A 16,123-nucleotide genomic window follows, 5' to 3' on the forward strand; every position below is an offset into this window, starting at 1 on the left:
TTCTCCTGTCTCGGTCTCCCAAGTAGCTGGGATTACAGGCGTCCGCCACCACGCCCGGCTAATTTTTCTGTTTTTAGTAGAGATGGGCTTTCACCATGTTGGCCAGGCTGGTCTTGAACTCCTGACCTCAAGTGATTCACCCGCCTCAGCCTCCCAAAGTGCTGGGATTACAGGCGTGAGCCACCACGCCCAGCCTGTCTTCCAGCTTTAAAGCTTTGACTATGATTTTTATTTTAATGTCCCATTCTAGTTATCATGACACTCTAAAATGAAGCAAGTAATCTTGACCACAGAGCTTTAATTTCTGATCAGATTTGCCATTTCAATTTCAAACTAAACTCAGGTTGAGCTTCACTTAGTTTTCTCAACTATATCATGTGCATTATTACAGCTTCTCATGTTAATATTAACAGTTCCAATTATTTAAAATGCGTTTTCCTTTCTATACATACTACTGACCAACTGAACTCTGCCATAATTGAATGACTATTATCTAAATATTTTGTTGTAACAGTCATAGTTTAAGCAACAACCTTCAATATCATTTCAAATATGCTTTGAAAGCAAAATTTTAACATTAAGATAACAAGGGAGAAATACTCAAATCATAATATAAAACTCAATATATCAAAACACACTTAAAATTCATGAGCAAATTTAAAAGGGAAACATTATACAAAAAATCAAGCTGATTATCAATTTAAAAAAAATTCCCATGAAAAATGATATAAATATGCTACAGGAAACACAACAGGTGTAATGAAACTTGACAGTCATCACTAAACTACTGGAAATAATTCTGAGGAGACACAATTCATATATATACTATGGCAAAATAAAATTCAACTCTACTTAGAATATCTTGTTATTTTATTATTTTATCCTATCAAAATAAGCTATATAATCTGACTCAAATAGGGCTTTAAAATGCAGCTCTGATTCAGTTACTTGATCTAAAATGCAGCTCTGATTCAGTTACTTGATCTAAAATGAATCTGAAAGCACCTGACAGAAAATATATAGAGATATTAAGTAGTATTTAATCTTTCAATGATGACACTTATTGAATCTGAATAATCTGTAGCATTGATCTTTTGATCTTTTCCTACCAATTATTAGTATGCAGTTATTGGCAATACCAGAAGCAGCTAAAAACTATAAAATCAATAATTTAAACTTATGTTTAAGGATAATTATATAAAAGTCATTAGATAATATTTATACTCATTTTTCTCTAGACAAAGAAATATTTTTACTTTAAGCTCAGGGAATTTGTTTCTAAGAGAAGTCAGAACAAAATGCCACAGTTCCTCCCACTCACAATTATACAAACATTCACTGACACAAATCTCAAAAGCCCAATAAAATAACTTTAACGTAACAAATGATTTTGCAAGACTATCTCTGATCAGCCAGACCAATTTAGGAGCATGTGAAGGGAAGTGTCTGGACATTAGTTTTACTCGAGTTTTGGCTTAATTGTATTTAACAAAAAATTAGTATTATACTCATTTCTAATTAATCATATGACCACATTTCTGTCCTTTTCTCTATATACACACATATATTTTATGACATATTTATGTAGCTATTGCAAGCTATTCTGCTTAATCACTATTTACACATATGTGCAAAAATTCTTTTACACTATTACCTCTGCTTTCCATATTACCCATCACTGTGGCATATGGTAATCACAGCAGCTACTCATTTGTTTGCCCTATTTCCCTGCAGAGGGAATTAATTTCTATCCTAAAAATTCATTTTATTAATGGTAATATAATTACCCATAATATTAAAATGTCATTAGTAATTCAAAGAAAAATGTAATTATTTAAACAAGTAGTTTTTTTGGTTTTTTTTTTTTTTTTGAAGTCTTGCTCTGTCGCCCTGGCTGGAGTGCAGTGGCGCGATCTCGGCTCACTGCAAGCTCTGCCTCCCAGGTTCACACCATTCTCCTGCCTCAACCTCCTGAGTAGCTGGGACTACAGGTGCCCGCCACCACGCCCAGCTAATTTTTTTGTATTTTTAGTAGAGACAGGGTTTCACCATGTTAGCCAGGATGGTCTCGATCTCCTGACCTCGTGATCCACCAGTCTCGGCCTCCCAAAGTGCTGGGATTACAGGTGTGAGCCACCGCGCCCGGCCTAAAAAAAGTAGTTTTAATATCTTCTTTTTTTTTCTAATAGAGACAGAGTTTGCTATGTTGCCCAGGCTGGTCTTGAATTCCTGGGCTCAAGTGATCCTCCTGCCTTGGGCTCCCAAAGTGCTGGAATTACAGGCATGAGCTACTATGCCTGCCCTAGTTTTTAATTTAATGATGGAAATTTAGGAGGCCTAAGAGATTTCATCAAGTAAGATAACAATACTAGTATAACGGGTCTATAAAATACAAGGTCTTTTTCAGACTTTTATAACTAATCTTCCTTTTGATGGACACTTATGATGAAGGAAACCTGTAGCTCGCATATTGAACTCTTTTTCCCAAGAACTTAGTCCAGGTAACAGATTCCATTTATACCAGTGGCAACATGGTAGGTCTCAAGTCTTTAGCAGCAATAGTCTAGAAGATTGTAATGTTGAAGTACCACTCCTAGAAAACAGACATTTGTTCTTTATAAAATGAGGTAGGACATGGACTTCAAAAGTAAAGAAGGAAGTTGGGGACTGCCACTGAAAATAAGGAGATTGTATACTCCAAAGCTGCCTTCTTAGCTTGAAGTCAAACTCACACCTCTTTAAATAACAAATTCTAGGAAGATCGATACTTCAAAAACTGTAATGAAGTTCACACTTATCAAATCTCTCCCCTCGCCCTCCTACCAGCATCAAGAAACAGATCACTGACCTATATTCTTTCTTTAAAACACACACATAACACATAAACAAACACACATAGAGAGTTCTAAGTTGGTTTTTGTGTAGAGTGTGCCTTGACTGGCTTTTTCCGTTAAGTCATTGGTTTGAAACATTTAAAAGGGTCCACATTGCTAACATGGCTTTGCCTTAAACTGCAAAACCTGCAGTTTAAATGTACATTAATTACAAAAATTTTAGCAAGTTGTACTATGCATATTTGGCAAAACAGACCAAAAACGAAGCAAAATCACCACTAAATGCATAAAATTAAAAAAAAAAGGAGTTGCTATGTGTATTTTAGAAAATACTTCTAAAGTAAAACAGGAATATATCTCAATAGTGGAAATGAGATCTGAAAAAATTAACAGACACTATTTTATTTTTCATTCATTTTGTTTTGAATGATTTTGTTACTTTAGTGATTTTTTTTTTAAGGTGAGTGAAGTAAATGGTAAATTATGAGAGGGAAAAAATGCAAAATTATTTAACTGTAAGGAAACTGTGCCACTAGGGAAATCTTAAAAGGGAACAAGATGTATTTAAAATTTTTTGACTGGGACATCAAACAAATCCCCTTTACACAGCAAAGGCAATAACATCAATTAAACTTAATACATATGCCAAATTACTGTATCTCGTATGTCACAATAATCTTTGGTTAAAAATCCAGATTCAATACTTATAAATATCTAGACTTAGAGTTATACATGATTCAAGTATACCTATATATCTTCGGCTAAAATCAATTTTGGAAAAAATGTTTAAGTAGTACTTTCATTTCCTACACATTTCTGGTTTAGGCAAATTTTATAAAATTCATTACTAGGTAGCATATACTTGCTACCAAGTTAAAGAATAATGATGCTGCCTTATTCTCAAATGATTAATTTAGGTAACAGTTACATATATTTTTTGAAGTAATATATATTTAAAGTAACAGATTGGGCACTGTGGCTCACATCTGTAATCCCAGCGCCTTGGGAGCCAAGGTAGGCAGATCACTTGAGGTCAGGAGTTCGAGACCAGCCTGGCCAACATGGTAATATTCTGTCTCTACTAAAAATACAAAATATTGGCCGGGGAATGGTGGTGTGCGCCTATAGTCCCAGCTACTTGGGAGGCTGAGGCAGGAGACTCGCTTGACCTCAGGAGGCGGAGGTTGCAGTGAGCCGAGATCATGCCACTGCACTCCAGCCTGGGCGACAGAGTGAGACTCTGTCTCAAGGAAAAAAAAAAGAAAAAAAAAAAAGGTTCCAAGCACAATGCCTGGCACCATAGTTGTCTTCTAGTAAGTGGTAATTACTATTAGTTCCTAAATTTAAGCAATAAGACAAAATGAGTAGTTTTTTCCATATGTATTATTTTGTTTGTTTTTATAAATTACTATTTTCCCATTACTGGATCTGTAGCTAAAATCAGATTTAAGAAAAGACTCTGAATTCACCTATGATGGAAACAACAACTCCTCACATTAAAAACAAAAACAAAATATAAAGAAATAGAAACCAGAAATGTCAAAATCCCTAAATTAGTTACATCAAGAGCTTGCCCAACACCTTCTCTAAAGATCATATAAAATGATCATCAGCATTTTATAAGAGTAGCCTAGTTGCATTAAGATGTGATTTGGATTTAAGGTCTTCTGAAATGTAAATAAACATGGTAGCTAAATTTTGTACCTTCCTCTGCTCTTGCACCTTCATGATCAGTCATTCTAGTAGAGGCTGACCTAGACTGATTAATGATTCCTGAAGGGATGTGGGGCAGCTCATCATCTCCCAGATCAGCTATCATGTCGTAGAGTTTTGTCCTGTTGGCCCCTGTAAATTAATGTCAGCAGTAGAGGTTCATTTAATGGCTACCGCTTGACTTTCCGGCAGCCTTTAAAACCAATTTATTAACAAAACAGACTATTAAGAAGTCCCAGTTATTAAAATATCAGAAAATTAAAGATGTCTTCCATTTTCCATACCATCCCCCAAAACACATTGAGTTTAAATATTTACTATTTCTGTGGAGAGAGAGATATATATAAAGATACATATCTATATTACATATATATCTCTCTCTAAAGAGATATATATATATATATATATCTCCACAGAATACTTTAGAGAGTTCTTTAAAGTTCTGTAAGCTCACAGACACAGAAGGTATCATTAAAACAAAGGAAAATTTTGGTGTTTAAGGCTAACATTTACCAGTGTAAAGAATAAAACAAGGGCTTTTCAACATAATTCACTGTTTTAAAAACTTAACAAAGGAATAAGTACGAGTAATTTTTATGAGGGTGCAACAAACAATTAACTTTACCTGGTGTTTCCATGGATATTTTCCTGCCATGTTAGTACAAATTTGTCATTAACAAATCAACCCCAATTTCTTTCAAAAATTTTTTCATTTTTCCCAAATTTGAAAAATCTGATTTATCCATGAGATAGATCTCTGAGTTTCTCATAATGATATGAAAAGTCAGCACTGTCATAAGCCATAAATATAAGGGAAGAATTTTGGCTGTTGCCTGGATAATTCAGGCCAAAATATATAAAACTCAAAAGCTTCTGTACCATTGTGGAATATTCTTTAACTCTGAACTTTAGAAATAGCAGAATTATTTATTTTGGACCATATATTTTGAAAGAAAACAAGTTTTAAGAATGTCAGAAAAAAATACTTTGAAAAGACAATGCTTTATAATCTACATAAGTTTAAAAAAATAAAATAGGTAAGTCCAAGGTCAAACATTATGACCTTATATTTACTAACATCAACATTAATGGAAGAATCCGACTGCTATATATTAAGTTCACTGTGGCTATTTGAGTGTAAGTAACTCTAAGAGCTATTACGCATCTATGTATCCTTAACAAAATGCCAGGCAGTTAAGATGGTAAAACTTAGTGGAAATAGGTGGACTTTTATACATTTATTGGTCCTATTTTACAGTAATTCCTAATTTCTTAGAAATGCTTGAACAATTTTACTTCTGGATTAGGTAATATGTTACGTAGTCTGAATTTCCTAACTAATAATAATGAAGAAACTCAGTGTTACCTGAGGATTTCCCCCCCACAGAGAAATGACTGTAAACAAATTCTCCAATAAACAAAAAACTGTCTACTGGATGTCCAACCACCAGTTACATTCAACGTGAAAGAACATAAACATTATTCTTTCTCACAAAATAGCTCCCTTTTGTAACCTTGCCACTTAAATGACTACCACCACCATTTATTTAATTTCGCTTCCTAAAATTTTGCAACCACATCTTAATTCTTCTTCAACTTGTAAAATTACAAAACGGTGGGGGCTGGTTTTAAAAAAGAATCTTCCTTTAAAGTATTCTCCAAGTTTATCTCTCTATTGACTTTAATCAAGGCTTTCAATCTTATGAATTACTACAACAGACTCCTAATTGGTTTTTCTATCTCCAAGCTCCATTTACCTTCAATCACATTTATATACTACAACTAAATTAATTTTCCAAAATTATCACATTTATTATATCTCCCTTCACTCAGAAACCACAAGTAGCAGCACTTCCACACTCTTTGGATCAAAGTTAACTAAAATCATGTACTTAACCCTTTCATGTGCTTCATGATCTGATCCTATTTTTTCTACCCCATCTTATCTTTTAATGATCCACAATACAAACTCCCTTCATTTTCCAGTCAAAGCAGTTTCCACATAGTTTCAGTGTTCACCGAGGTTACTTCTGCAGTATTTTGTCATATTTATCCTCACCCATTCTCAGAAAGGTGAGAAGGCTTTCTACACATACACATACACACACACTTCCTTATCTTCTAACATGCACCTCAGCCTATCCAAATTCTACCCATTCCTCCACACCAGTTCCATCTCTTCTGTAAAGCTTTTGTTGATCTTTCAATGTTCTCTTATTTGTGTGTAACATAAAATGACTTTATTAAATACTACCTTGTAAATAATTTAATTATATGATAGTTAATGTGAAACATAATAAAGGCTTGACAAAGTTTTGTTACAGATAATGGAAAGTTAAAATCTTCTGTACACATGAACTGGGAGATATAGAAGGGAAAGAAATTAGGAGATATTATGGAACCTACTGTTCAAACTGACGATCCCAAATTATATAATATTATTTACATACTATAGCCTGATAGCTTCAGTGTGACACAGTGCCAAGTTGAGGAAATGATGAAACTTCCCTGCTCTAATCCTAGTTTCTCAAAAGGTGCCAAAAGATGAAAGCAGATTTCATTTAGTAGTAGTCTTTACTCTACTGTGCAGAGCATCTTTCAACTGCAAATTTAATGTCTTTGTTTTCTTTCTAAACCTATCCAATATTCTAAATATAATAAATGCAATGAAACAATTTCAAATAAAAAACCTGAAGTCTTATCAGCAATAAGAAAACTGTAGTAGTATAACAGGATACTAGACAATATTAATACCAATATGTAAAGGCATACTGAAGGCCCATTAAGCACTAATTAAATAAAAACTGAAATTTATAGAAGTACAAATACCTTTTCTAATTCTTATGGCAAGAAAAACTTTTATTTTTTTTTTAATTTTTATTATTATTAGTGAGACAAGGTCTTGCCCTGTCACCCAGGCTAGAATGCAGTGACACAAACATGGCTCTCTACAGCCTTGATCTCCTTGGCTCTTGACCTCCTGGATTCAAGTGATCCTTCCGCCTCAGCCTGCCCAGTGGCTGGGACCACAGGCACGTACCATCAAGCTTGGCTAATTTTAAAAAAATTTTTGTAGAGACAGGGTCTCACCATGTTGTCCAGGCTGGTCTTGAACTCTTAGGCTCAGGCAATCCACCTACCTCAGTCTCCAGAGTAGCTGGGACCACAGGCATGCACTACCACACTCAGCTAATTTTTGTATTTTTTATTTTTGTAGAGATGGTCTCACCATGCTGCCTAGCCTGGTATTGAGCTCCTGGGGTCAAGCAATCCTCTCTCCTAAGCATCCCGAAGTGCTAGGATTGCAGGCATGAGCCACCATGCCCAGCTAGAAAAACTTTTCTACTACTATGAATACAACCCACCTACCTCTTAACAAATACAAAGTCCTATATAAATGCATAATCCTCTAGACTGACACAATGAAAAACATACTAATTATGCCACGTGTAAGCCAAACTATAGACTACTGTTACATTTTCAAATTCCGCTCAAACACACACACTCATGCCATGAAATTTATCTTCCTATGCCCTCTATAACTGTAAGTAAAATAGTACTTTTGAACAAATCTAACATTTTCCCTTTCTCAAATGAGCCCTCCCTTTGTTGATCAACTTTTATATTCTGAAGCTTAACTGTTAGCAGGCAAACAATCTGGAAAAGATAAGCTTATTTTAGCACAAAAATTTAGTTAAGTCATGTTTGCTAGATCTGTTCTATTTTCTATCACAATTAAAGCTTTCACAGCTTTATTTAATTTATTTCAGACAACTGTTGTCTTAAATAAATATGAGATCACAATAATAAGAAAAAATAACTTCAGCTGCAAAGTGACTCTTCGGTTTTAAAAAGTGCACTGATTAAATTAGAGTATCAATCTGATACATTCTGATCCTAGGCAAAATACCTAAGTTATTTTCTTGAAAAGAAAGAAAAAAATCCCGAGTTAAAGGACATGAATGTTTGTTTTTAAAGAGTGAAATTAAAGCCAGTAACATAAAACCACATGCCTAGTTGAAAATAACATCTCTTTGCTATGAAACAATTTTGTTTTTGTCTTTGAGGGAGGAGAGAGAATATAACTATTTTGTGGGCTCTTTGAATTAGTACTATGTGCTAAACGGAAGTAGCTTAATCATAACAGATAATTTGTAGTGTGAGCAAAGGTGTTTTTAAAAGCCTACTTAAGAGTAAGTTCTTCTTAAATGTATTCAAATACCTAATTTTGGATATTTGGCTTCAAGTCACACTTTAAAAAACTGTATTTCCTGGTGACAACATGTTTTCTTGGATCTGGAATAGTAAATGACAAATATTAATACAAAACTTTAAAAATAAAAATTAGAAAATGACTTGGGGGAGCTCATTTATGATTTATATTAAAAGAAATGTTGAAAAAGTTACAAGACTTCCCCCTTTTCAAATGTATTGATAATCAGGCCAGAAGGTGCATAGCAATTCTGCAACACCAGTAATGGAGAGAAGGCAAATGGCAAAAAAGTCATATTCCATATATAGAAAAGACAGAAAAGTTAAGATAAACGAGAATAATTAGGAAAATTAAGATAAGTCCACTCACTAAGAACCAGGAATGCAAACATACATATTCCCCAAATATGAATTTTTAAAATGGGTAAAGCCTATACATCTTTTCAAGAAAGGAAATGAAATAATCTTTTCTTGGTAAGTTTAAATTTTATAGGTATAATATAGCTTAAGAGTAACAACAGGCTATAAGAATAACAGCTCCTATCAAAGGAAAATACATTATTATAATCCACAGTTTAAACTGTCCATGTTGAAAAAGAGTAACAAATATCAAAGAAAGTCTTAAAAGATTTTTAGCTGCTCTCTCATATTCTAACTAAAGCCTCCATATTTCAGATGCTTCGTTCATACTGTGATTTTTAATCATTGATTTATAATATGTTTTTACTAAGATATAAAATACAGCACAAATGGAGACCTTAAAAAGTTAGAAAAATGCTACCAGCCCAAAATTTTTACAAAAGATTAATTCAAGCTCCTCCCAAATTACAGAAAACATAGAAATTATTAAAAAGTGAAAGAAAACTGAGTTTTAGCTTAGATATTAGTATTGCATCAACACTTACTTCTTGATTTTCATGACTGTACTGTGGTCATACACGAGAGTATCTTTGTTTAAATATATACTAATATATTTAAAGAGCAACATGTCTACAACTTAGTTTTCTGAACTACTCAAAAAAAAACAAAAAAACAAAAAACAACAAAAAAAACATGGCCAGGTACAGTGGCTCATGCCTTAAATCTTTTTTTTTTTTTGAGATGGTCTCCCTCTGTCGCCCAGGCTGGAGTGCAGTGGTGCGATCTTGACTCACTGCAACCTCCGTCTCCTGGGTTCAAGCGATTCTCCTGCCTCAGCCTCCCAAAGTAGCTGGGACTACAGGCATGAGCCACCACGCCCAGCTAATTTTTTTTGTATTTTTAGTAGAGACAAGGTCTCACCATGTTGGCCAGGCTGATCTCAAACTCTTGACCTCAGGCGATCTGCCCGCCTCAGCCTCCCAAAGTGCTGGGATTACATGCATGAACCACTGCACCCAGCCTCATGCTTGAAATCTTAATGCTTTTGGAGGTTGAGGTGAGATGATCACTTGAGGCCAGGAGTTTGAGATCCGCCTGGGCAACATACAGAGATCCTGTCTATTAAAAAATGTAAAAATTAGCCAGGCATAGTGGTGCACACCTGTGGTCCCAGCAAGGCGGGAGTGGAAAGATTGCTTGAGCTCAGGAGTTTGAGGTTGCAGTGAGCTACAATGTGCTACTGTACTCCATCCGAGGCAGCAGAGTGACAGCCTGTCTCAAAATAAAAAAGAATATATTTACAGAAAGGAAAGGGAAAAGCAAGTGTGGTAAAGTGTTAACATTTGGTGGGTAACCTGGGTGAAAAGTATATGGAATTCTCTGTACTATTCTCACAAAATTTTCTTAAGTCAGAAATTATGTCAAAATAAAAAGTTAAAAGGAAAAGAAAGCTTAACCCTTTGAAGCCTGAGACCAAAATAACTGCATCAAGCCTCTTTAGTTTCTTAGTTTCAAGGTACTGACTCTTAGAGTACTAATAAGATAAAGTACATCTCAATTATATTGTATATCTCACTTAGTAAGAAAGACTGAAGTGGGTCTACGTTCCAAGACAAGGCTGTCACTTTTAACCCCTTTTCCTCTTGCTGGGGGGAGGGGGCGGGCAGGGGGGTAAAAAAAAAGAAGGGTGAGATGGAGTGAACAAGTTGGAAGACACAGAAACTTTAACTTAGCACTTTTAACTTAGCATTTAAAAGTCAAATCTTGAATGGGTCTTTACAAAGTTAAGAAGTCAGTATTCTTGCCATTTTTCTCTTTCCCTTCCAAAAAAAAAGAAAAAAGACTGGATTACATCTGCTGATTCCATATGGTAAAGTTAGCAAATAGTTTTCTTCCCTCTAAGAAGCTGCAGTGAAAAATCTGTAGAAGCTTATGCTAATTCAGTAGGTGTGACTTACTAACAAATTCTGGAATAAAGAAAAAAAATCAAGGTTGGTAAATGTATACAAATTTACATTTACATAGGTAGAATAAGTTCTGGTTCAATTACACAGTAGGGTGACTACAGCTAATGATAACGTATTCTATATTTCAAGATAGCTAGAAAAAAAGGATATGAGTGCTGTAACCACAAAGAAATGATGAATACGCTAACTACTCTGATTTGTATTATTCCATGTTTAAATGTATTAAAATGTCACAGTGTCCCATAAATATTTATAATTATGTGTCATTTATAAGCAAAAATTTTTTTAAAGAAATCAAAAGGCTACAGATAATGAATTATTCTAACTTGTACAAAGCTACGTAAGGAGAACATCAGAATAATAACATGGACTAGATAAAAATGCTAAGAAATTCATGAATTACCTTTTCATGTAAAATTATATCTTAGTATTAACATGATGAGCTATTTGAATTAAGATCATTAGAAGTTTGTGATCCATAAACAGAAAAAAAAAGAAAGTTTTTATTTTCTTAAACTCTAATTTCACGGCAAGGATTCAGAGCCAACATTTTCACACTGAATTCTGTATTAAAGAGTGAAAAGTTTTCAATTTATAAACCTTCATAAAGGAAGTATAAAAAAGAAACATAATTTATTTCTGAATTCTCTTTCCTGAGACACTTTGCTAGAGACCTTATCCCTGTATCTGCTTACATTAGTAGCCTCAAAGACAGTAATATTTACAAAAATGTTTAAAAATTAGAAACAAATCTATAGGTTTAACTAATGGAAGCTAAGTTAAATCCACAAAAATTATATTTTAAATGACTACGAAACATTAAGAAATAATGAGTTAAATTACAACAATAATATTCTAGTTAAAATATTAAAAAGGAGGTTTTACGTATAAAGACTTTTAAGAAAAGATGGATGAATATGTGCCAAATAAATAGTCTCTGAGTGGTAGGATTGCAGGTGATTTTTATAGTTTTTCTTTATATTCCTACTTCTTATATTACTTCTTATAATACTTCTTATAAGTACTTCTTATAATACTTCTTATATTATCTGAATCTTATATTACTTCTTATAAGTACTTCTTATAATACTTATATTATCTGAATAACAAGCATGTGTTATTTTTATGATTATATAAGCAAAATTCATTTTTTTGAAAAAACAGATATGAAATCAAAATTAAAGTGGAATGGGCTGAATAACACAATACCTATCTAGAGAGTTAGATGTTATTGAGACATGAAAGCCTTAAGTTATGAATTTGGGGTCTCCAGTACTGATTCAGTCAAAGAAGTCCACTTTCATCCATTTCATATACTGAGTTCCTCTCTGTTGTTTAGAAAGAAGAAAAAATACAAACATATATAAAGGAATTATTTGTTGACATAAAATGATGTTTTCTATGATGGTAGTAGGCAAATTATAATATTGTGTGTACTAAGGTCCAATTAAAAAAAAAACATAAGGTCAAGCACGGTGGCTCGTGCCTATTATCTTAACACTCTGAAAAGCTGAGGTGGAAGAATGGCCTGAGGCCAAGAGTTCGAGACCAGCTTGGGCAATACAGAGAAACCCCATCTCTACAAAAAATTTTTAAAAATAAAATATTAGCCAGGTGTGGTGGCACGTGCCTAAAGTCCCAGCTACTCAGGAGGCTGAGGTGGGAGGATATCTTGAGGACAGGAGAGTTTGAGGCTACAGTGAGCTATGATTTACACTACTGCACTCCAACCTGGGTTCTAAAAAAAATAAATTTTGTTTAATTTTTTAGTTTATCTGTTTCTAATATTTCTTAAACATACTTTTTTTAATTAAAAAAAAATTTTAAGAAAAGTTTAAAAGCAAGAACTAAAAAAGACCTTGACTTACATCTTATTTGTAGACCTCAAAAAGATATAGGTCTAGTCACAGTCTATCAGAGGGGGAAAATGGAATACTTCTATTTTAAATTAGAAACAACATTATCTAACATTTCAAAAGAAATCTTCAGCAGATTAAGTCAGTTTATGATACTATATATAAAATAAGCAATCCACTAGTAAAATAAGCTACTTCATTTCTTTAAAAAAAAAAAAAATTAAACCCTAGGCCAGGCATAGTGGCTCACGCCTGTAATCCCAGCACTTTGGGAGGCCAAGGCAGGCAGATCATGACAATGTCAGGAGATTGAGACCATCCTGGCTAACGAAGTAAATCTCCGTCTCTACTAAAAATATAAAAAATTAGCCAGGCATGGTGGCACGTGCCTATACTATAGTCCCAGCTACTCAGGAGACTGAGGCTGGAGAATCGCTTGAACCCGGGAGGCAGAGGTTGCAGTGAGCTGAGATTGCACCGCTGCACTCCAGCCAGGGCGACAGAGCGAGACTCCGTCAAAAAAAAAAAAAAAAAAAAAAAATTAAACCCTAAAATTCTAATGTCATTTTGTCTATTCTAACATAGTCAATCATGCAAATGTACTTTTATACTCAACATGCTTGCATTATAGGTAAATGATGTTAGAACTAAACACAACCCCAGCCCAGTATCAAATGTTTTTAAATACAATAAGCAGTTCACTCTATGGTCTTTTAATTCACATGCAATAACAAAAGCTATCATAAAGTTAGAAAAGAAAATTGTGTAACAGGTGAAACCCCCAAAACTTCACTTATTAGCCTCCACAGTAAATGAAATCACTCAAAAAGGTTTTACTGAAAGAAACTCGCACACGTTTCCATTACACCTGCCCTTTAATATATGAATGTATTTGTCACCAAAGAAACACAAAAGAATGACTATATTGCTTTTGCCTTTTTCTCACACTATTTTCTCCTTTATATAGTCAAAATGTTAGACAAGCAGGGGTCACTGGCCAGTTCAAATGAGTCCCAAAAATAAGTTTCAAGTCTCTCCAGTTAATAGTCATAGATCTGAAGATATTTTTATGTGGCAACTTTTAAGTTTGCTTCACCAAATGGAAATGAATTGCTACTTTGAGAGAGGTACTATAGCAGATTTACATTTTAATAAGTAAATTGATTAATATACAACATAGTGAAAAATACATCCAGGCACCAAGACACCCAGCAATGACTAAACAAACCCTACTGCCACCACTAACCTCCCACTTCTGGTTTCCTTCACCACAGTAGCCAAAAAATACTACCCAAGAGATTCTTTTTGCTGTTGTTGTTGTTTGTAGTTGGATTAAGACCAGAAAGCAGAAACTATAGAAAGGGCTTTCCTACTCACTTTAGGTAAGGATTCCCAAACTAAGAAATGTAACCTGGATATGAGTTGTTTATAGCTATACTCTATGTATCAAAAATGGAGAAATTTATACTTTTCTCCCTTTTGAACAATCTTTATTTTTTTATTCCAATGCCAATATTCCAAACAATTTGGTAAAGTTTTTAAAGCTTAAAAACAATCCTCAAAATCTTTCCTTTACCCTTCTCATATATTTTAAGTGATTTTCTACTTGATCAATAACACATCCTAAATTATATACAAACAAATTTCAATTATACAACAGACAAAGTTTAAAGTTAGTTGCCCCCTTTATGAAACAAAAAATTAAGTTACACAAAGAAACAGAATTGAAGAATTTTTTTTCTCAGTTATTGGTATACAAAAATTATAATAGTCAGAATCTGCACTTACTCTTCACCCCTTTCTTCCCCTTTCGTTCCTTCTTGTACTGTTCCTTCAGTTTACTTATTAGTCCCTGGTCTACATCCCAAACCTCAGCAGTTGGGGAGAGGTCATCTTTATCTACATGCAGCATATTATTAAAAGAAAAAAAATCAGCAGTTGGCAATGCAAGCTGTTGGCAGTAAACTGTTATAGCTTTACATAATCATAATAAAATGTACTAATAGCATATACTCAAAATACTTTAAAGGTGCAGTCTCAGTTCTGGTATTCACAACTCAAACTCTAAATGCCCATGTCATAAGTTTCTAAACATTTAATATCAACAGTTAAATGGTGCTTCATTTTCATGAACCACAAATTTGAAGGTTATCATTCATTCAATAGACTGACATTAGAAATCTAATGTTATAAAAATAGATCACTGCATCTTTATAAAAATGTTAATAAAAAATTATTCAGCCAGCATCATAAAAGCAAATGAATGAAATACATGCGAACTACTCAGAAAAGTGCAAGCTAGAAAGGTAAGTGCTGTTTCATTGATGAAAATATTCATGCACCTTCTGTCATACTGATTCTGCATGCACAGGATTAACTGTACTAATGGAGAGGCATTCTAGTCCAATATAATACATATAGTTCAAAAATACAATGTCTTGAATAATCCATACAAAGCATTCAGAGTCCCACCTCTGCCCCACCCACCCAAATAGTTCAACATCTCATTACCTTCTTCCATTGGTCTACAACTAAGATTAGCAAAAAAAACAAAAAAAACAAACAAACAAAAACTCAAATTCCACTGAAGAATTTTTTTAGAATTGATTTTTTTTCAGGATAAAACTAGTGATCAGCATGGAGAAGTGAAAACATACATTGCTGTACATCTGCCAAAGCTACGTCAGCTATTTTAGCTGAATAACAAATCCGTATTTAACTAAATACTTGTGACTGAGAAAAATTTACTCATAGTCAACTAGAGGAAAAACAGCACTAAAAAGAGGCAGCATAAAAATAATTAAGTCTTTGAGAATTATTTTAAATATTGAGGATTTTTCCTTCCTTTGTGTGGTTTTAAAACAGCTCATAAGGAAGTTTAACACTCTGACTTGTTAAGTTTTTGATAACTCAGTATATTCTGGCTAACAAGTTTTATAAGAGCCACCCTAGGCCTCACTGACTTAATCTATAAAGTAGACATAAAAAGCCTTTCTCTTCCTTTATAGATTGCTATATGCACCAAACTTAAGAAATTCTCATATTTGAATGGCACACGGAAATGCAAATATTTACTGCGCCTTAAGTTTTTCCTGCTACAATTGTCATAACTTTTTCCCTGATGGTATGATCACAGGTGGTCGGTCAGTATGTGAAAAGCTAAATCCTAAGTTTGAAATTA

The 16,123-nt window shown here is 33.7% G+C and overlaps 1 protein-coding gene across 10 annotated transcripts in view; it reads right to left on the reverse strand.

Moving 5' to 3' along the window:
• STRN3 (striatin 3) overlaps positions 1-16,123 on the reverse strand; it is a 130,911-nt gene that overhangs the window by 20,851 nt on the left and 93,937 nt on the right. For 4 of the 10 annotated variants that reach the window (XM_016925953.3, XM_016925957.3, XM_063793280.1 and 1 more), the window contains exons 8-9: positions 14,731-14,841; positions 4,539-4,679 (exon numbers count right to left, since the gene is read on the reverse strand). The exons of 1 other annotated variant lie outside the window; for it this stretch is intronic. In XM_016925953.3, coding sequence (XP_016781442.1) covers positions 4,539-4,679; positions 14,731-14,841 — 252 coding nt within the window. The remainder of the gene's footprint in view (positions 1-4,538; positions 4,680-14,730; positions 14,842-16,123) is intronic. 5 more of the 10 variants (XM_063793282.1, XM_016925954.3, XM_054665935.2 and 2 more) reach the window with 2 other exon arrangements.

The sequence above is a fragment of the Pan troglodytes genome, chromosome 15 (genome assembly GCF_028858775.2).
Source record: "Pan troglodytes isolate AG18354 chromosome 15, NHGRI_mPanTro3-v2.0_pri, whole genome shotgun sequence".
Lineage (NCBI taxonomy): Eukaryota > Metazoa > Chordata > Mammalia > Primates > Hominidae > Pan > Pan troglodytes.